The sequence below is a fragment of the Pseudophryne corroboree genome, chromosome 3 (genome assembly GCF_028390025.1).
Source record: "Pseudophryne corroboree isolate aPseCor3 chromosome 3, aPseCor3.hap2, whole genome shotgun sequence".
Lineage (NCBI taxonomy): Eukaryota > Metazoa > Chordata > Amphibia > Anura > Myobatrachidae > Pseudophryne > Pseudophryne corroboree.
The window spans coordinates 636464909-636480151 of NC_086446.1; the positions used below are offsets into that span (position 1 = coordinate 636464909).

General features: G+C 49.0%; 1 protein-coding gene across 2 annotated transcripts in view; it reads right to left on the minus strand.

The window, feature by feature from the left end:
• Nucleotides 1–15243, minus strand: part of PCDH15 (protocadherin related 15) — a 2278876-nt gene that overhangs the window by 780970 nt on the left and 1482663 nt on the right. For both annotated transcript variants that reach the window (XM_063961739.1, XM_063961738.1), the window contains exon 17: nucleotides 14027–14106. In XM_063961739.1, coding sequence (XP_063817809.1) covers nucleotides 14027–14106 — 80 coding nt within the window. The remainder of the gene's footprint in view (nucleotides 1–14026; nucleotides 14107–15243) is intronic.

A 15243-nucleotide genomic window follows, 5' to 3' on the forward strand; every position in this document is an offset into this window, starting at 1 on the left:
AGCCCAAAGGCTAAGAAACTGGGTGTCTCCCTAGTATTAGGAATGCTCAGATGGAAAGAAGCGAGATGTTGTGATTTAATACGTAGAGAACCCGAAATGCTGTTGCTAAGGTGAGAAAGGATTTTGGCAGGCAAGTCTGAGAATACAGCCGCAAACTTGCTAGGTTCACAGAGTAGCAAAAGAACCCCAGCAGGTTAAACGACTGACTCCAGTCTTACTGCTAGGTCTGGATTGGCAGAGTGTAATACCAAATCCCAAGGCCTATTTGCAGTAAGCAACAAACAAATACAAAGTTTACACAGTACTAGCTAGCTTTCAGGAACTGACTAACCAACAAAGATTCAGCAGCATCTGCCTAACCTGAGAAGAGGGTTTATATAGCAGGTGCTGTCCACGCCCCACTCAGACCTCACAGACTGTGAGCACAAAAACCAGCGATGGATCCCCTGCCGTGCACAGAGCCTGTAACCACTGCACAGCAAAAGACCTGAACCGGAGTATCAACTACGCTCAGGTTACTCCGCTAGCACTTGTCTCCCGGTTGCCATGATGACATGGCAGCACAGAGCAGGAGACCCTAACAGTACCCCCCCTCTGACGAGGGGTCAAAGAACCCCTACCACCGGGTTTATCGGGGAACTGCGAGAAGAAAAAGCGTAACAGTCTGGGGGCATGAAGATCACAACTGCGCACCCACGACCGCTCCTCCGGGCCATACCCCTTCCAGTGCATCAAAAATGACAGCCGACCCCGAACCATCTTGGAATCAAGAATCCTTTCAACAACAAACTCCCTCTGGCCACGTATCAGAAGAGGGGAAGGTCTTCCACTGGAAGAAGGATTACTAATCGCCCGTTTTAAAAGGGAACAATGAAATGTTTTATTGATACCCAAAGAACGGGGTAGATCTAACTGAAATGCCACCGGATTGATAACCCTAGTGATCTTATAAGGACCGATGAACCGGGGGCCTAACTTATGAGATGGCTGTCTCAACTTCAAATTCTTGGTAGACAACAAGACGAAGTCTCCTAATTTGAAGCTGCAGGGTCTCTTCCGCTTATCAAAAACCCTTTTGGTCACTAATGACACAGACACAAGGGCTTTCTTCACTTTCCTCCAAATACCTCTAAGGACCGAAACCACAGAGGAACCACCAGGCGTGGAATCCAGGGGGTCAAAAGAATTGGCCTTAGGATGATGCCCATACACACAAAGGAAGGGAGAGATCCCTGTAGCAGAGTGAGCCGCGTTGTTATAGGCAAACTCCGCCATGGACAGATGAGCAACCCAGTCAGTCTGACACTTGGAGACATAACACCTGAGGAACTGCTCCAAGGACTGGTTCACCCTTTCAGACTGCCCATTAGACTGCGGATGGTAGCCTGACGACAAGCTGACAGAAATCTGGAGATCGGAACAAAATGCCCTCCACAATTTGGCCACAAACTGGGATCCGCGGTCAGAGACCACATCAAGTGGCAACCCGTGGAGGCGCACAACATGCAGCATAAATAATTCAGACAGGCGTCTGGACGATGGCAGCCCAACCAATGGAACGAAGTGCGCCATCTTTGAAAACCTGTCAACGACTACCCAGATGGCTGTCATCCCCGAGGATTTGGGCAAGTCCACCACAAAATCCATTGAAATGTGGGTCCATGGCTTAGATGGAATAGAGAGTGGATGTAATGGGCCAACAGGAACCCCTCTAGGAGTCTTATTTCGGGCACAGATGTCACATGCCCGAACCCACTGATCCACATCCCTAGCCACCGAGGGCCACCACACCGCCCTAGATAGCAACTCCCGAGTTCTGGCAATACCCGGGTGACCTGCCGACTTCTTGGCATGGAATTCCAGGAACACTCGCTGTCTTAACCTAGGAGGCACAAACAAAAGACCTACCGGAAGGTCTGGAGGAGCCTGCTCCTGTGCTCTAAGGACTAATGACAAGAGGTCCTGGGTAATGCCCACTTTAATACATGATGGGGACACAATGGGCAATGGCTCCTCGGTGGTCTCCTGGATTGGAGCAAAACTCTGCGAGAGCGCATCAGCCTTGATGTTTTTTGACCCAGGGCGATATGTTATCAAAAAATTAAAGCGAGCAAAAAACAAAGCCCATCGTGCCTGCCTGGCATTGAGGCGCTTCGCTGACTCTAAATATGCCAAATTCTTATGGTCAGTGAGAATTGAGACCACAAACTTAGCCCCCTCAAGCCAGTGTCTCCACTCTTCGAGTGCATCCTTAATAGCCAACAATTCCCGGTTACCCACGTCATAATTCATCTCGGCAGGCGAAAATTTCCGGGAAAAGTAAGCACAGGGATGAAGGCGATTATCATACACCCCCATCTGAGAGAGCACTGCCCCAATACCCATCTCAGAGGCATCCACCTCCACCACAAAAGGACGCTCTAGATCTGGGTGTCGCAGCACCTTGGCCGAGACAAATGCCCTTTTGAGACGGGCAAAAGCCGATTTGGCCTCACAAGACCAGTGAGCAAGATCCGCCCCTTTCTTAGTGAGTGCCACCAAGGGTGCCACTATAGACGAAAATCCAGCGATAAATCGTCTATAAAAATTCGCAAAGCCCAGAAAACGCTGAAGCGCCTTCAAACTAGTGGGCTGCACCCAATCCAGGACTGCCTGTACCTTGGAACCCTCCTTTGGAAACCTTCTGGAGAGATAATATATCCTAGAAATGCGATTTGCTGAACTTCAAATTCACACTTCTCCAGCTTCGCCCCAAGCCGGTGGTCTCTGAGTTTCTGGAGGACTAAGCGTACATGCTTCCGATGTTCCTCCAGGGAATGGGAGAAGATTAGGATGTCATCTAAGTATACAACTAAGAATCTATCCAAATATTCCCTGAGCACATCGTTCATGAAGTCCTGGAAGACTGCCGGGGCATTACAGAGCCCAAAAGGCATCACCAAATATTCATAATGCCCAGAGTGGGTATTAAAGGCAGTCTTCCATTCATCCCCCTCTCTTATTCGGATTAGATTGTACGCACCGCGTAGGTCAATCTTAGAAAAAATGGTGGCCGTACGAAGCTGGTCAAACAAGACCGAAATGAGAGGCAGTGGGTATGAGTTTTTAATCGTGATACGGTTCAATTCCCTGAAGTCGATGCAGGGTCGCAACGAACCGTCCTTTTTACCCACGAAGAAGAACCCCGACCCAACTGGAGACTGTGAAGGTCTGATAAATCCCTTAGCCAAGTTCTCCTGAATGTACTCTGCCATAGCCTGAGTCTCAGGACGTGACAGGGAGTACAACCTGCTCTTGGGAAGCTTAGCATTCGGCAACAAATTAATGGAACAGTCATAGGGGCGATGGGGAGGTAGTACCTCTGCAACTCTTTTGGAGAACACGTCCGCAAAATCTGCATAACATCCTGGCAATCCTGGCAAACTTAGCTGCGAAAGCCTGACTGGAAGGCTCAAGCAACTCCTGAAACAATCAGTACCCCAACTAAGAATCTCCCCAGAGACCCAGTCAAATTGAGGATTGTGGGCCCTAAACCAGGGTAACCCCAACACCAATGGGGCAAAAGTACAGACAGTCACATAAAAGGACAATTTTTCAGAGTGTGTGGCTCCAATAAACAAAGAAATCTGGCTAGTGCAAGAGGTAATTTTACCCTGGGATAATGGTTCCCCGTTTAACCCACAAATCTCAATCTCCGATGCCAAGGGTACTAAGGGAACAGAGTGTTTCAGGGCGAATTGGCGGTCCATAAAAACCCCGTCGGCCCCACTGTCCACAAAGGCCTCAGTCTTGACAGTTTGACCGAGGATCTTCAAGGTCACCGGAATGATAAAAGTCTTCTTGGGAAATTCTGACTTCTGGCCTGACAGGATATTTCCCATCACCCTCAGGCCCTGAAGTTTTCCGGCTTTTCTGGGCATGATACTACCACATGACCTTTATTCCCACAGTACAAACATAACCCCTGCTGTCTCCTCCGCGTCTTCTCATGCGAGGAGAGGCGAGTAGCCCCAATCTGCATAGGCTCCTCGGAAAATTCCTCAGAGTCTGAGGTTCCCTTGGGAAAGAAGGAAACCTCGGTCTCCCTTTCAAGCCTGCGCTCTCTCAGCCGTCTATCCACCCAAATGGATAACTGCATGAGCTGATCCAAGCTATCAGGCAAGGGATATTGTACCAGTTGGTCTTTTAACTGGTTAGAAAGACCTCTTCGGTACTGGTGTCTCAGGGCTGGGTCATTCCACTGGGTATCATGGGCCAACCTCCGAAACTCCGTACAATAAACCTCAACTGGCCTTCGCCCTTGCTTAAGGATCGAAATCTGAGCCTCGGCTGAGGCCGTCTTGTCAGGGTCATCATACAACATGCCCAGTGCCGTAAAAAAAGCATCAACACTTTTAAGCGACGGACAGTCAGGCTGCAACCCATATGCCCAGACCTGTGGGTCTCCTTGTAGCAAGGAAATCACTATGCCCACCCGCTGAATCTCCGACCAAGAAGACTGAGGCCTAAGCTGGAAATATAGCTTGCAGCTCTCCTTGAAACAAAAGAACTGCGAGCGATCTCCAGAAAAACGATCCGGGAGATTTACTTTCGGCTCCTTAACCCATGAAGGTACTGCTGCTGCGGGAGCTCCGCCAGCGGCCTGCGAGGTGTGCATTTTAATGGACAAATCATTAAATTGTCGAGTCAGGACCTGCACCTGATCGACCACCTGTTGCAAAGTATTTTGAGGGGTATGCTCCATATTCCCACAAAATTTCAACAGGAGTATTGGGCTGCTGAATATGTTATGCACACCAGTGCCAGCAGGAATGTACTGGTGTCTGAACGGAGAGGGATGCAAAACAAATGAACTCACAGACAGACTGGGGAATATGACATTACATACACAGAAGGTGATAGGGTAACAAAATAAACACAAAGTGAACAGAGAAGCCCAAAGGCTAAGAAACTGGGTGTCTCCCTAGTATTAGGAATGCTCAGATGGAAAGAAGCGAGATGTTGTGATTTAATACGTAGAGAACCCGAAATGCTGTTGCTAAGGGCAACAGCAAAACCCTAAAGGGTTACCAACGGGTGTGGCAGTAAACTCCTTGGTCAGAGATGGAATAATAGACACAAGGAGAGTCTCCACAATCCTAGTCTTCACTTGCAGTGCACTGGTTCAGCTTACTGCCACTAGACTGACACCTGAACACCTTGCACAGTGAGAAAGGATTTTGGCAGGCAAGTCTGAGAATACAGCCGCAAACTTGCTAGGTTCACAGAGTAGCAAAAGAACCCCAGCAGGTTAAACGACTGACTCCAGTCTTACTGCTAGGTCTGGATTGGCAGAGTGTAATACCAAATCCCAAGGCCTATTTGCAGTAAGCAACAAACAAATACAAAGTTTACACAGTACTAGCTAGCTTTCAGGAACTGACTAACCAACAAAGATTCAGCAGCATCTGCCTAACCTGAGAAGAGGGTTTATATAGCAGGTGCTGTCCACGCCCCACTCAGACCTCACAGACTGTGAGCACAAAAACCAGCGATGGATCCCCTGCCGTGCACAGAGCCTGTAACCACTGCACAGCAAAAGACCCGAACCGGAGTATCAACTACGCTCAGGTTACACCGCTAGCACTTGTCTCCCGGTTGCCATGACGACGTGGCAGCACAGAGCAGGAGACCCTAACACCTGCAGCGCATTCATCATAAGTCAGAGTCAAGTTGTGAAACTTTGGGTAAGAGCGTAAGCAGTCCACTGACACCTAAATCCCTTCTTCCTCCTGTACCCAAGCTCCTGCAAGCCTCACCACCAACTCCCTAAACGTCAACTTCCTTCTCAGTCAGAAATGTCAGTAGTCCTGCAGGCCATGTCACTGTCAAGATTGAGGTGTCCTCTCCTAACTGGGATTCCTCCGGAGGATCCTTCAGTGGTACTGTTGGTGCCGCCGCTGGGAGTCGATCGTCATCCCAGAGGGGAAGTCGGAAGAACACTTGTACCACTTCCAGTAAGCAATTGACTGTCCAACACTCCTTTGTGAGGAAGATGAAATATTACAGCAGTCATCCTTTTGCAAAGTGGATAACTGAGGCCTTGACAGCTATGTTGGTGTTAGATGTGCGTTCGGTATCCACCATTATTTCAGTGGGACTTTGAGAATTGTTTGAGGTACTGTGTCCCCGGTATCAAATTCCATCTAGGTTCCACTTCTCTAGGCAGGCGATACCGAGAATGTACACAGACGTCAGAAAAAGAGTCCCCAGTGTCCTACAAAATGCGGTTGTATCCAGTTTCCACTTAACCACAGACATGTGGACAAATGGAACAGGGCAAACTAAGGACTATATGACTGTGACAGCCCACTTGGTAGATGTTTTGCCTCCCGCAGCAACAACAGCAGGGTCACCAGAAGCAGCATCTTGCAAACGCCAACTCGTTCCTTGGCAGGCTACGCTATGTATCACCGCTTTCCGTAAGAGGCACACAGCTGACAACCTATTGCAGAAACTGAGGAACATCATTGCAGAATGGCTTACCCCAATTGGACTCTCCTGGGGATATGTGATATCGGACAATGTCCCTCATTCCGAGTTGATCGCTAGCTGATTTCGGTTGCAGCGCGGCGATTAGGTGAAAAAGCGGCATTTCTGCGCATGCGTATGGGCTGCAGTACGCACACGCGAAGTACTTTCACACAAAACTATGCAGTTTTACACAAGGGCGAGCAACGCTTTTCTGTCGCTCTGTTGATCGGTAAGTGATTGACAGGAAGTGGCTGTTTCTGGGTGGTAACTGGACGATTTCCGGGAGTGTGCTAAAAAATGCAGGCATGTCAGGTCAAAACGCAGGTGTGTCTGGGGAAACGGGGGAGTGGCTGGACGAACGCACGGCATGTTTGTGACGTCAAAGCAGGAACTAAACTGACCGAGGTGATCGCAAGGTAGGAGTAGGTTTGGAACTGCTCAGAAACTGCATGAAAAGATTTTCGAGCAGTTCTGCTAACCTTTCGTTCGCACTTCTGCTAAGCTAAGATACACTCCCAGAGTGTGGCGGCCTAGCGTGTGCACTGCTGCTAAAAGCAGCTAGCGAGCGATCAACTCGGAATGAGGGCCAATGCCACCAATATTGTGTGTGCATTACATCTGGACAAATTTCAGCATGTCCCATGTTTTGCACATACAATTAATTTGGTGGTGCAGAATTTTTTGAAATATGACAGGGGTGTGCAAGAGATGCTGTCGGTGGCCCAAAAAATTGCGGGCACTTTTGGCATTCTACCACTGCGTGCCAAAGACTGGAGCGCCAGCAAACACTTCTGAGGTGGTAATGAGGTGGAATTCAACACTCTATATGCTTCAGAGGATGGAGGAGCAGCAAAAGGCCATTCAAGCCTATACATCCACCTACGATATAGGCTAAGGAGAGGTAATGCACCTGACTCAAGCGCAGTGGAGAATGATTTCCGTCTTGTACAAGGTTCTCCAACCCTTCGAACTTGCCACACGTGAAGTAAGTTCAGACACTGCCAGCTTGAGTCAGGTCATTCCCCTCATCAGGCTTTTGCAGAAGCAGCAGGAGAAATTGAAGGAGGAGCTAAAACGAAGCGATTCCACAAAGTATGTGGGACTTGTGGATGGAGCCCTTCATTCGATTTGCCAGGATTCAAGGGTGGTCAATCTGTTGAAATCAGAGCCCTACATTTTGGCCACCGTGCTCGATCCTAGTTTTAAAGCCTACGTTGTATCTCTCTTTCCAGCAAACACAAGTGTGCAGCAGTGTAAAGACCTGCTGGTTAGTAAATTGTCAACTCAAGCGGAACATGACCCGTCAACAGCTCGTCCTTCAATTTCTCCCGCCACTGGGGCTGCAAGGAAAAGGATAAGATTTCCTAGCCCACCCGCTGGCGGTGATGCAGGGCAGTCAGGAGCAAAAGCTGACATCTGGTCTGGACTGAAGGACCTGCCAACGATTACTGACATGTCTACTGTCACTGCATATGATTATGTCACCATTGAAAGAATGGTGGAGGATTATATGAGTGACAGCATCCAAGTAGGCATGTCAGACAGTCTGTATGTATACTGGCAGGAAAAAGAGGCAATTTGGATGCCCTTGCACAAACTGGCTTTATTTTAGTTGCCCCCCCCCCCCTCCCCTCCAGTGTGCACTCCGAAAGAGTGTTTAGTGCAGCCGGTAAACTTGTCAGCGATTGGCGTAGGAGGTTACTTCCACTAAATGTGGAGAAGATGATGTTCATCAAAATGAATTATAAATTCCTCCAGGAAGACCTTTACCAGCAATTGCCTCCAGAAAGTACTGAGGGACCTGTGATGGTGGATTCCAGTGGGGACGAATTAATACTCTGTGAGGAGGAGGATGTACACAGTGAAAGGGGTGAGGAATCGGAGTATGAGAATGAGGACGACATCTTGCCTCTGTAGAGCCAGTTTGTGCAAGGAGAGATTTATTGCTCCTTTTTTTGGTGGGGGCCCAAACAAACCAGTCATTTCAGCCACAGTCGTGTGGCAGACCCTGTTGCTAAAATTATTGGTTTGTTAAAGTGTACATGTCCTGCTTATACAACATAAGGGTGGGTGGGAGGGACAAAGGACAATTCCATCTTGCACCTCTTTTTCTTCTTTGCATCATGTGCTGTTTGGGGACTAGTTTTTTTAAGTGCCATCCTGTCTGTAACTGCAGTGCCACTCCTAGATGGGCCAGGTGTTTGTGCCACACACTTGTGTCGCTTAGCTTGGCCATCCAGCTACCTCATTGCACCTCTTTTTCTTCTTTGCATCATGTGCTGTTTGGGGCCTATTTTTTAAATCTGTCATCCTGTCTGCCACTGCAGTGCCACTCCTAGATGGGCCAGGTAATTGTGCCGCACAATTGTGTCGCTTAGTTTAGTCAAACAGCTACCTCATTGCATCTCTTTTTCTTCTTTGCATCATGTGCTGTTTGGCGCCTATTTTTAAAATCTGCCCTCCTGTCTGCCACAGCAGTGCCACTCCTAGATGGGCCAGGTGTTTGTGCCGCACACTTGTGTCGCTTAGCTAAGTCAAACAGCTACCTCATTGCACCTCTTTTTCTTTGCATCATGTGCTGTTTGGGGCCTATTTTTAAAATCTGCCCTCCTGTCTGCCACAGCAGTGCCACTTCTAGATGGGCCAGGTGTTTGTGCCGCACACTTGTGTCGCTTAGCTTGGCCATCCAGCTACCTAATTGCATCTCTTTTTCTTCTTTGCATCATGTGCTGTTTAGGGACTAGTTTTTGAATAGTGCCATCTTGTCTGCAACTGCAGTGCCACTCCTAGATGGACCATGTGTTTATGCCGCACACTTGTGTCACTTAGCTTAGTCATACAACCACCTCAGTGCAACTTTTAGGCCTAAAAACAATATTGTGAGGTGTGAGGTGTTCAGAATAGACTGGAAATGAGTGGAAATGAATGCAATTGAGGTCAATAATACCGTAGGAGCAAAATTACCCCCAAATTCTGTGATTTTATCTGTTTTTATGTTTTTTAAAAAAATCACCCAGATCCAAAACCAAAACCAAAACCAAAACACGAAAGGGTGGTTTTGGCAAAACCAAGCCAAAACCAAACGAAAAGTGGAATTAGGACCAAAACCAAAACACAAAACACAAAAAGTGCCAGCCGCACATCTCTAGCGAGTACCAATTTTACATGTTTTAGTAGTCTGGAATTGCAGCTCAGTATGAAGCATTTTATTTATATTAGAAACATGTTTCTGCTTCTCACTCATTAAAGCACCAGTGTGTTTCTTTCTGTGCAGCAATCAATCTAGTGTTTCAATAGATGCAAAAGCTTATTAATGACACATTATCGGGTTTATGTCACTAGGTTAATCTCTACAGAACAAACATACTTTGCAAGAAGAATTGTCAACACAGAATTAAAGAGGTCTAAATCTAAGCCGTGGTGTTTCATTAAGTATTGATATGTTGCACAATGCAAAACTAAACTGTACTTTCTATTTCAGATGTATAATATTTAGTTCAAATACAATGGAATGTGTATATTAATTTTAAATAAAGTAAAAATCACTGTTTCAAGCTTCGGTTCCATATGAAAGGCCTAAAACTGATTTGGACGCATCTGTGGCCAGTCTTTTGTACGGCCATTCACTTACTTCCTTATGCTAATGTGGGAATATGCCCATGTACTCCAAAGATCAGTGTGTTGGCAAGTAGAAGGCCATCCTGCCCACTGTTTTTATGTCTGCACTGCAATTATTAGTATCTATACATGCACATACTCCATGCGGGCTGCAAACGATCCATCTGAAGATATCCCAGGCATATTTACAATGGATGCAGAGTATGTGGTGCATGTTGGGTCCAAGGGGATCTGCATCACATACCCTGCATCCAAAGTATACTTGCCTTATGCTGGTAAGCATGACCCATCTCCTCCTTGGCGCCATCTTCCTAGTGACATCTTCAGGAAGATGGCACCGCACAGTGAAAGAAAAGACTCTGGTGCTGTGTCAGAGCCTTTGCTCTCTTTTGCACATGCGCCATCTGTGGCACCACGAAGGAGGAGGGACAAGGACAAGGTAAGATGCAGGGCTGGGGGGGAGCCAGCTACGCAGAGAATGGGACCTGCAACACAGGGGCCCCATTGGCCATTGATACGCCCCTGCATCCCACCTATGTCCACATCATCTGGCCTGCATATCCATGACACTCCCATGGGATGGAACCGAAGAGCATATTTAAAGACTCACATTGTATCTAGATTATATTTTATAAAAACAGTATACGCATCTCCTATATAATAGCCCAGATCTGTGACTTTGTGCTTCATTTGCTAATGCTGGGCGGAGTCAAAACACTGGGCGGAGTTAGTCAAATGAGTCACAGATCTGGGCAAATCTATAGGAGACTTGGAGCAGGAGCAGATGGTATGGGCATGGCACAGGCAGGGGTGCATACCTCCCAACTTTCTTCAGGCAGGAGGGACACACGCACAGCAAAAAGGGGGCATGGCCAACAAGAAATGGGGAGTGGCTTCACGGGTGGGCCCGCAATTGCGAGCCATGCCCCTGTTTTCGTCAGTGAGGGGGCATGCCCAGCGCTCTGTGAGCTGCTGGCATGCCCCCAGCGGCGGATTATGAGTCCGGGGGGCCCAGGGCACTTGAGACAGGAACCCTATCTCATTGCTGTGCCTGCTGTGGGTTTAGGGGCATGGCCTAATTGCGGCCCTCATGGCCACGCCCCTTATGCAAATTACAGGATTTTTTTTTTAAATGGGATTTTAGCCCCTCAGCTAGGGGTAAATCCAGAGGGGGTGGTTGCTCCCCCCTACACACTCGCACAGGCAGAAGAAAGCAGCAGCGTGTGCTGACTGTAGGACAATGCTGCCGCTGTTACTAGCAGGACAGGGGAGCTTCAGAGCTGGGACAGAGCTACTCCAGCTGGGGCCCCCCCTAAAACTGTGAGGCCCGGGGTACGTAGCCCCGGGGCCCACCCTTAATCCGTACCCCCTGATGCCCCATCTACCTCTGTCTCCACTAAATCGACGCTGTGTGCATGCTAAGCAGAACAGCGAGTACAGGCGCTTCCCAACCACCCCCCCCCCCCAACCGCGGGACACTGCGGCCCATGGGTGGGACAGTGGGACAGACCCCAAAAAATGGGACTGTCCCGCGAAAATCAGGACAGTTGGGAGGTATGGAGGTGTGTGAGGGGGTATGCCATACAGACAGACGGGCACCGGCTCACTGTGTACTTGACCCCCCACATCAGCATACTCAGCAGGGTCATTTTCTGGCACATTCCACGCTTCTTAGCTGCAGTTTTGTGGGGCACCTGCCGCTGTGCAGGTTACGTACTGCCTCTGTTATCTCCAGCCCCGGCAACTCCACCGCTAGCTGCAGCGCTGCCGCCTGCAGTGAGGTGCGCCCAGCTCCTTCACACACTTTAGCAGCTAGCGGGCAGCGCTGCAGAAGTCTGCGCTGCTTGCAGGCTCCGACCCCCTCCTCCCTCCAGCCGCAGCGTCTCCTGGGGGCTAACCAGTCACTCCCAGTCTCCCCTTACCACAGTGCCTGGCAGCCGCGAGGTCCGCGCCGCGTGCATGCTATGACCCCCTCCTCCCTCCAGCCACAGCGTCTCCTGGGGGCTAACCAGTCACTCCCAGTCTCCCCTTACCACAGTGCCCGGCAGCCGCGCGAGGTCCGCGGTGTGTGACTGAGGAGTGGGGGGGTAGGGATGCGGACGGGCAGAGGAAGCAGGACTTTAGCCTGAGAGAGTCAACCATGCCAAGTCTCCACCAGCAGCAGATCCAAACAGGTTGGAGTGGAACAGCAGCAGCCAGCAGCAGTGACTCCGGTAAGACACATCTGTCTGTCACCACTGTTTTGTCCCTAATACCAATCTCTCCCATGCCCTGTGTACTGTCATGTCCCTTTTACCCCTGGCCTTGCCCTGTCACCCCTGGCCTTGCCCTGTCACCCTTATCCTGGCCCTTTCACCCTTATCCTGGCCCTGTCACCCCTATCCTGGCCCTGTCACCCTTATCCTGGCCCTGTCACCCCTATCCTGGCCCTGTCAACCAAATCCTGGTCCTGCCGCCCCTACCCTGGCCCTGTCACCCCTATTCTGTCCTTGTCATTTCTGTCCTGGCCCTGTCACCCCTGTCCTTGCCCTGTCACCCCTGTCCTGGCCCCGTCACCCCTGTCCTGGCCCCGTCACCCCTGTTCTGACCCTCTCACCCCTGTCCTGGCCCTGTTACTGCATACCCTCCAACTACCTTTTTGGCAGGTACAGTACCCGCAGCACCTCCAGACCCCTCCCCAATGCACCACACCTCCGCACCTTCCCCTCCACCACATGTGACACTCCACCCCTCCCCCACACGCTGTGCCTCCAGACCCCCTACACCACCAGCGGCTCCCACTCCCTCACCCCTCCACCAACCACAGCACCTCCAGACCCCCTCCACCATCCACCCCCCATATATGTCTCCCCCTCACACCTGCCCCTCTCCACCCACAGCCTCTGCAGACACCCTCCTCCATTCGCGGTCCCCCCCTCACCCACCCACGGCACCTCCGCACCTGCCCCTCCACCACCTGCAGCGCCTCCGGACCCCCGCCCCTTCCCACAGCACCTCTGGAACCCTTCACCCATCCGCAACATCCCTGCACCTGTCCCTCCCCCGTGGCACCCCTCCCCGACCTGCAGTGCCTCCGGACCCCTCCCCCATCTACAGCCCCCACTCTTCTGTCTCTCCCCCACCCGCAGCACCTCCCAACCCTTCCCCATCCGCCCCCCCCCCCCCGCATCTACCCCCCCCTCCACCTGCAGCATCTACAGACACCCTCCCCCATCCGCAGTCCCCCCCGCACCCGGTCATTCTGTACATCGTGCCCTGCAGGTGCTGTTCACGCCGTTGCAAGGGGCTGCGCCTCCTTCACTATCGCACGCCCTTTCATTGTGCAATATTTAACCACTAACAAAGGAATGCAGGTAATACTCCATATAATACAAATATTGAACCCCATATAGGCATGCAAGGGTTAAAGGGGCGTAGCCCCTTGCGACGGTGTGAAGAGCGCCCGTAGAGCGTGATGAAGCACCTAGTACTGTATACTACTAGTACTGTATTAATCATTCTCAGAACAAAATAGCTGCATCATGCTACCATAAAGGTACAATGATTGAAGTTCACCTCTACTGTAGATCAAGTCTGATTTCTAGAAACATACTGTAGCGATCCAGAATTTCCAGTACTAAAAACCCCCAAAAAGTGAAACTATCCTGGACAAACTAGGACATAAGGGAGATCTGGGCCAGCATAACATGTCTAATGATAGCCACGGTAATTATCACTAGTTGTCATTTATAAGTATTGAAAGTGGAAGCATTTTCTGCAAGTAATTATGAAAACTACTCTTTAAAATCAGGGACCGCAACCATGGATTTTTCATGGCATTATTGACAATGTTTCTGTAATGACGGGAAATAAAAGGGCATTTGAATGTGTCATACATTATTTTTACATTTCTTACCTTACAGAAAGATTGAAGACTCTCTGAGGATCTCCATTTTGTATTAAATATGTAATCGGATCCCCCTCTCTATCTGTAGCCTTAAATAAGAAAAAAACTGTATGAGCACAACAAATATTCAAAGTAAAAGTAAGCAAAATCCATCAATGGAACATAATAAATATAGTAAAATATATAGCTTAGAACTATATATATATATATATACATACAGTATATATATATATATATACTTATGGACATCTACCCCACCCCCTCCCCACAACAAATCCTGCATTTGCTCCTGGTTTTGAGCTGTATCCTGGAACTCAGCAGGGACTGTGCAGACTCTGGGCAGCTCTACAGTATCTCTACATTTGGTAGCAGTAGACGGGGAATGGTTGGTAAGACTGTAGTGACAGAACATTACTGGTTTTCTATCTCTTGGTCTGCTGAGTGTGCACCTGGCCTCACATGTACATTACATGTATATTATATATTTGTTATCATGTGAAAGGGGACAGTCAGTATGGAACTCAAAGGAGTTTTCATCAATGTGTTGCCCTGGGGACACTACCCAATGCAGAGTGAAGAGCAGAGCTGTATAATATTCAAGAGTAACAATAATAAAGCCCTCTTGATAGTATAAATACATACTATAAATGGAATGTACAGAATAAATGCAAAAAAAATAAGCAACATAATTAGTAAGTTACAAAGGGGAAAGTCTATGCCAATAAATAATGGGAAATCCTGCTAATCTGTATTGGGTGTAGGGTGTGCAGTGCACACAGGCCACTGTGGTTGTGGGGCTCCCCACACTGGCCACCTGCATAATTATGCAGCGATTTCTTTGGAGATATGGTACCTGTGCCATAACTCTGAATAGATCTCGAGAAATATGGCTACAGACTTCTATGTTTGCAGATAGTGGTGGAATATGGTGCATACACAGAAGAGTCAGGCACAATGCTAGTGCTGCTCTGATTTTCTATGCAGCAAATTGAAGAGTCGGGCACAATGCTAGTGCTTCTCTGATTTTCTATGCAGCAAATAGAAGAGTCAGGCACAATGCTAGTGCTTCTCTGATTTTCTATGCAGCAAATAGAAGAGTCAGGCACAATGCTAGTGCTTCTCTGATTTTCTATGCAGCAAATAGTTTTCAGAAGGGGGTGGGTGACATGGACATATGCATACCCCTGCTACTACATGATATGCTCTTTCTGTGCACAGCACACAAT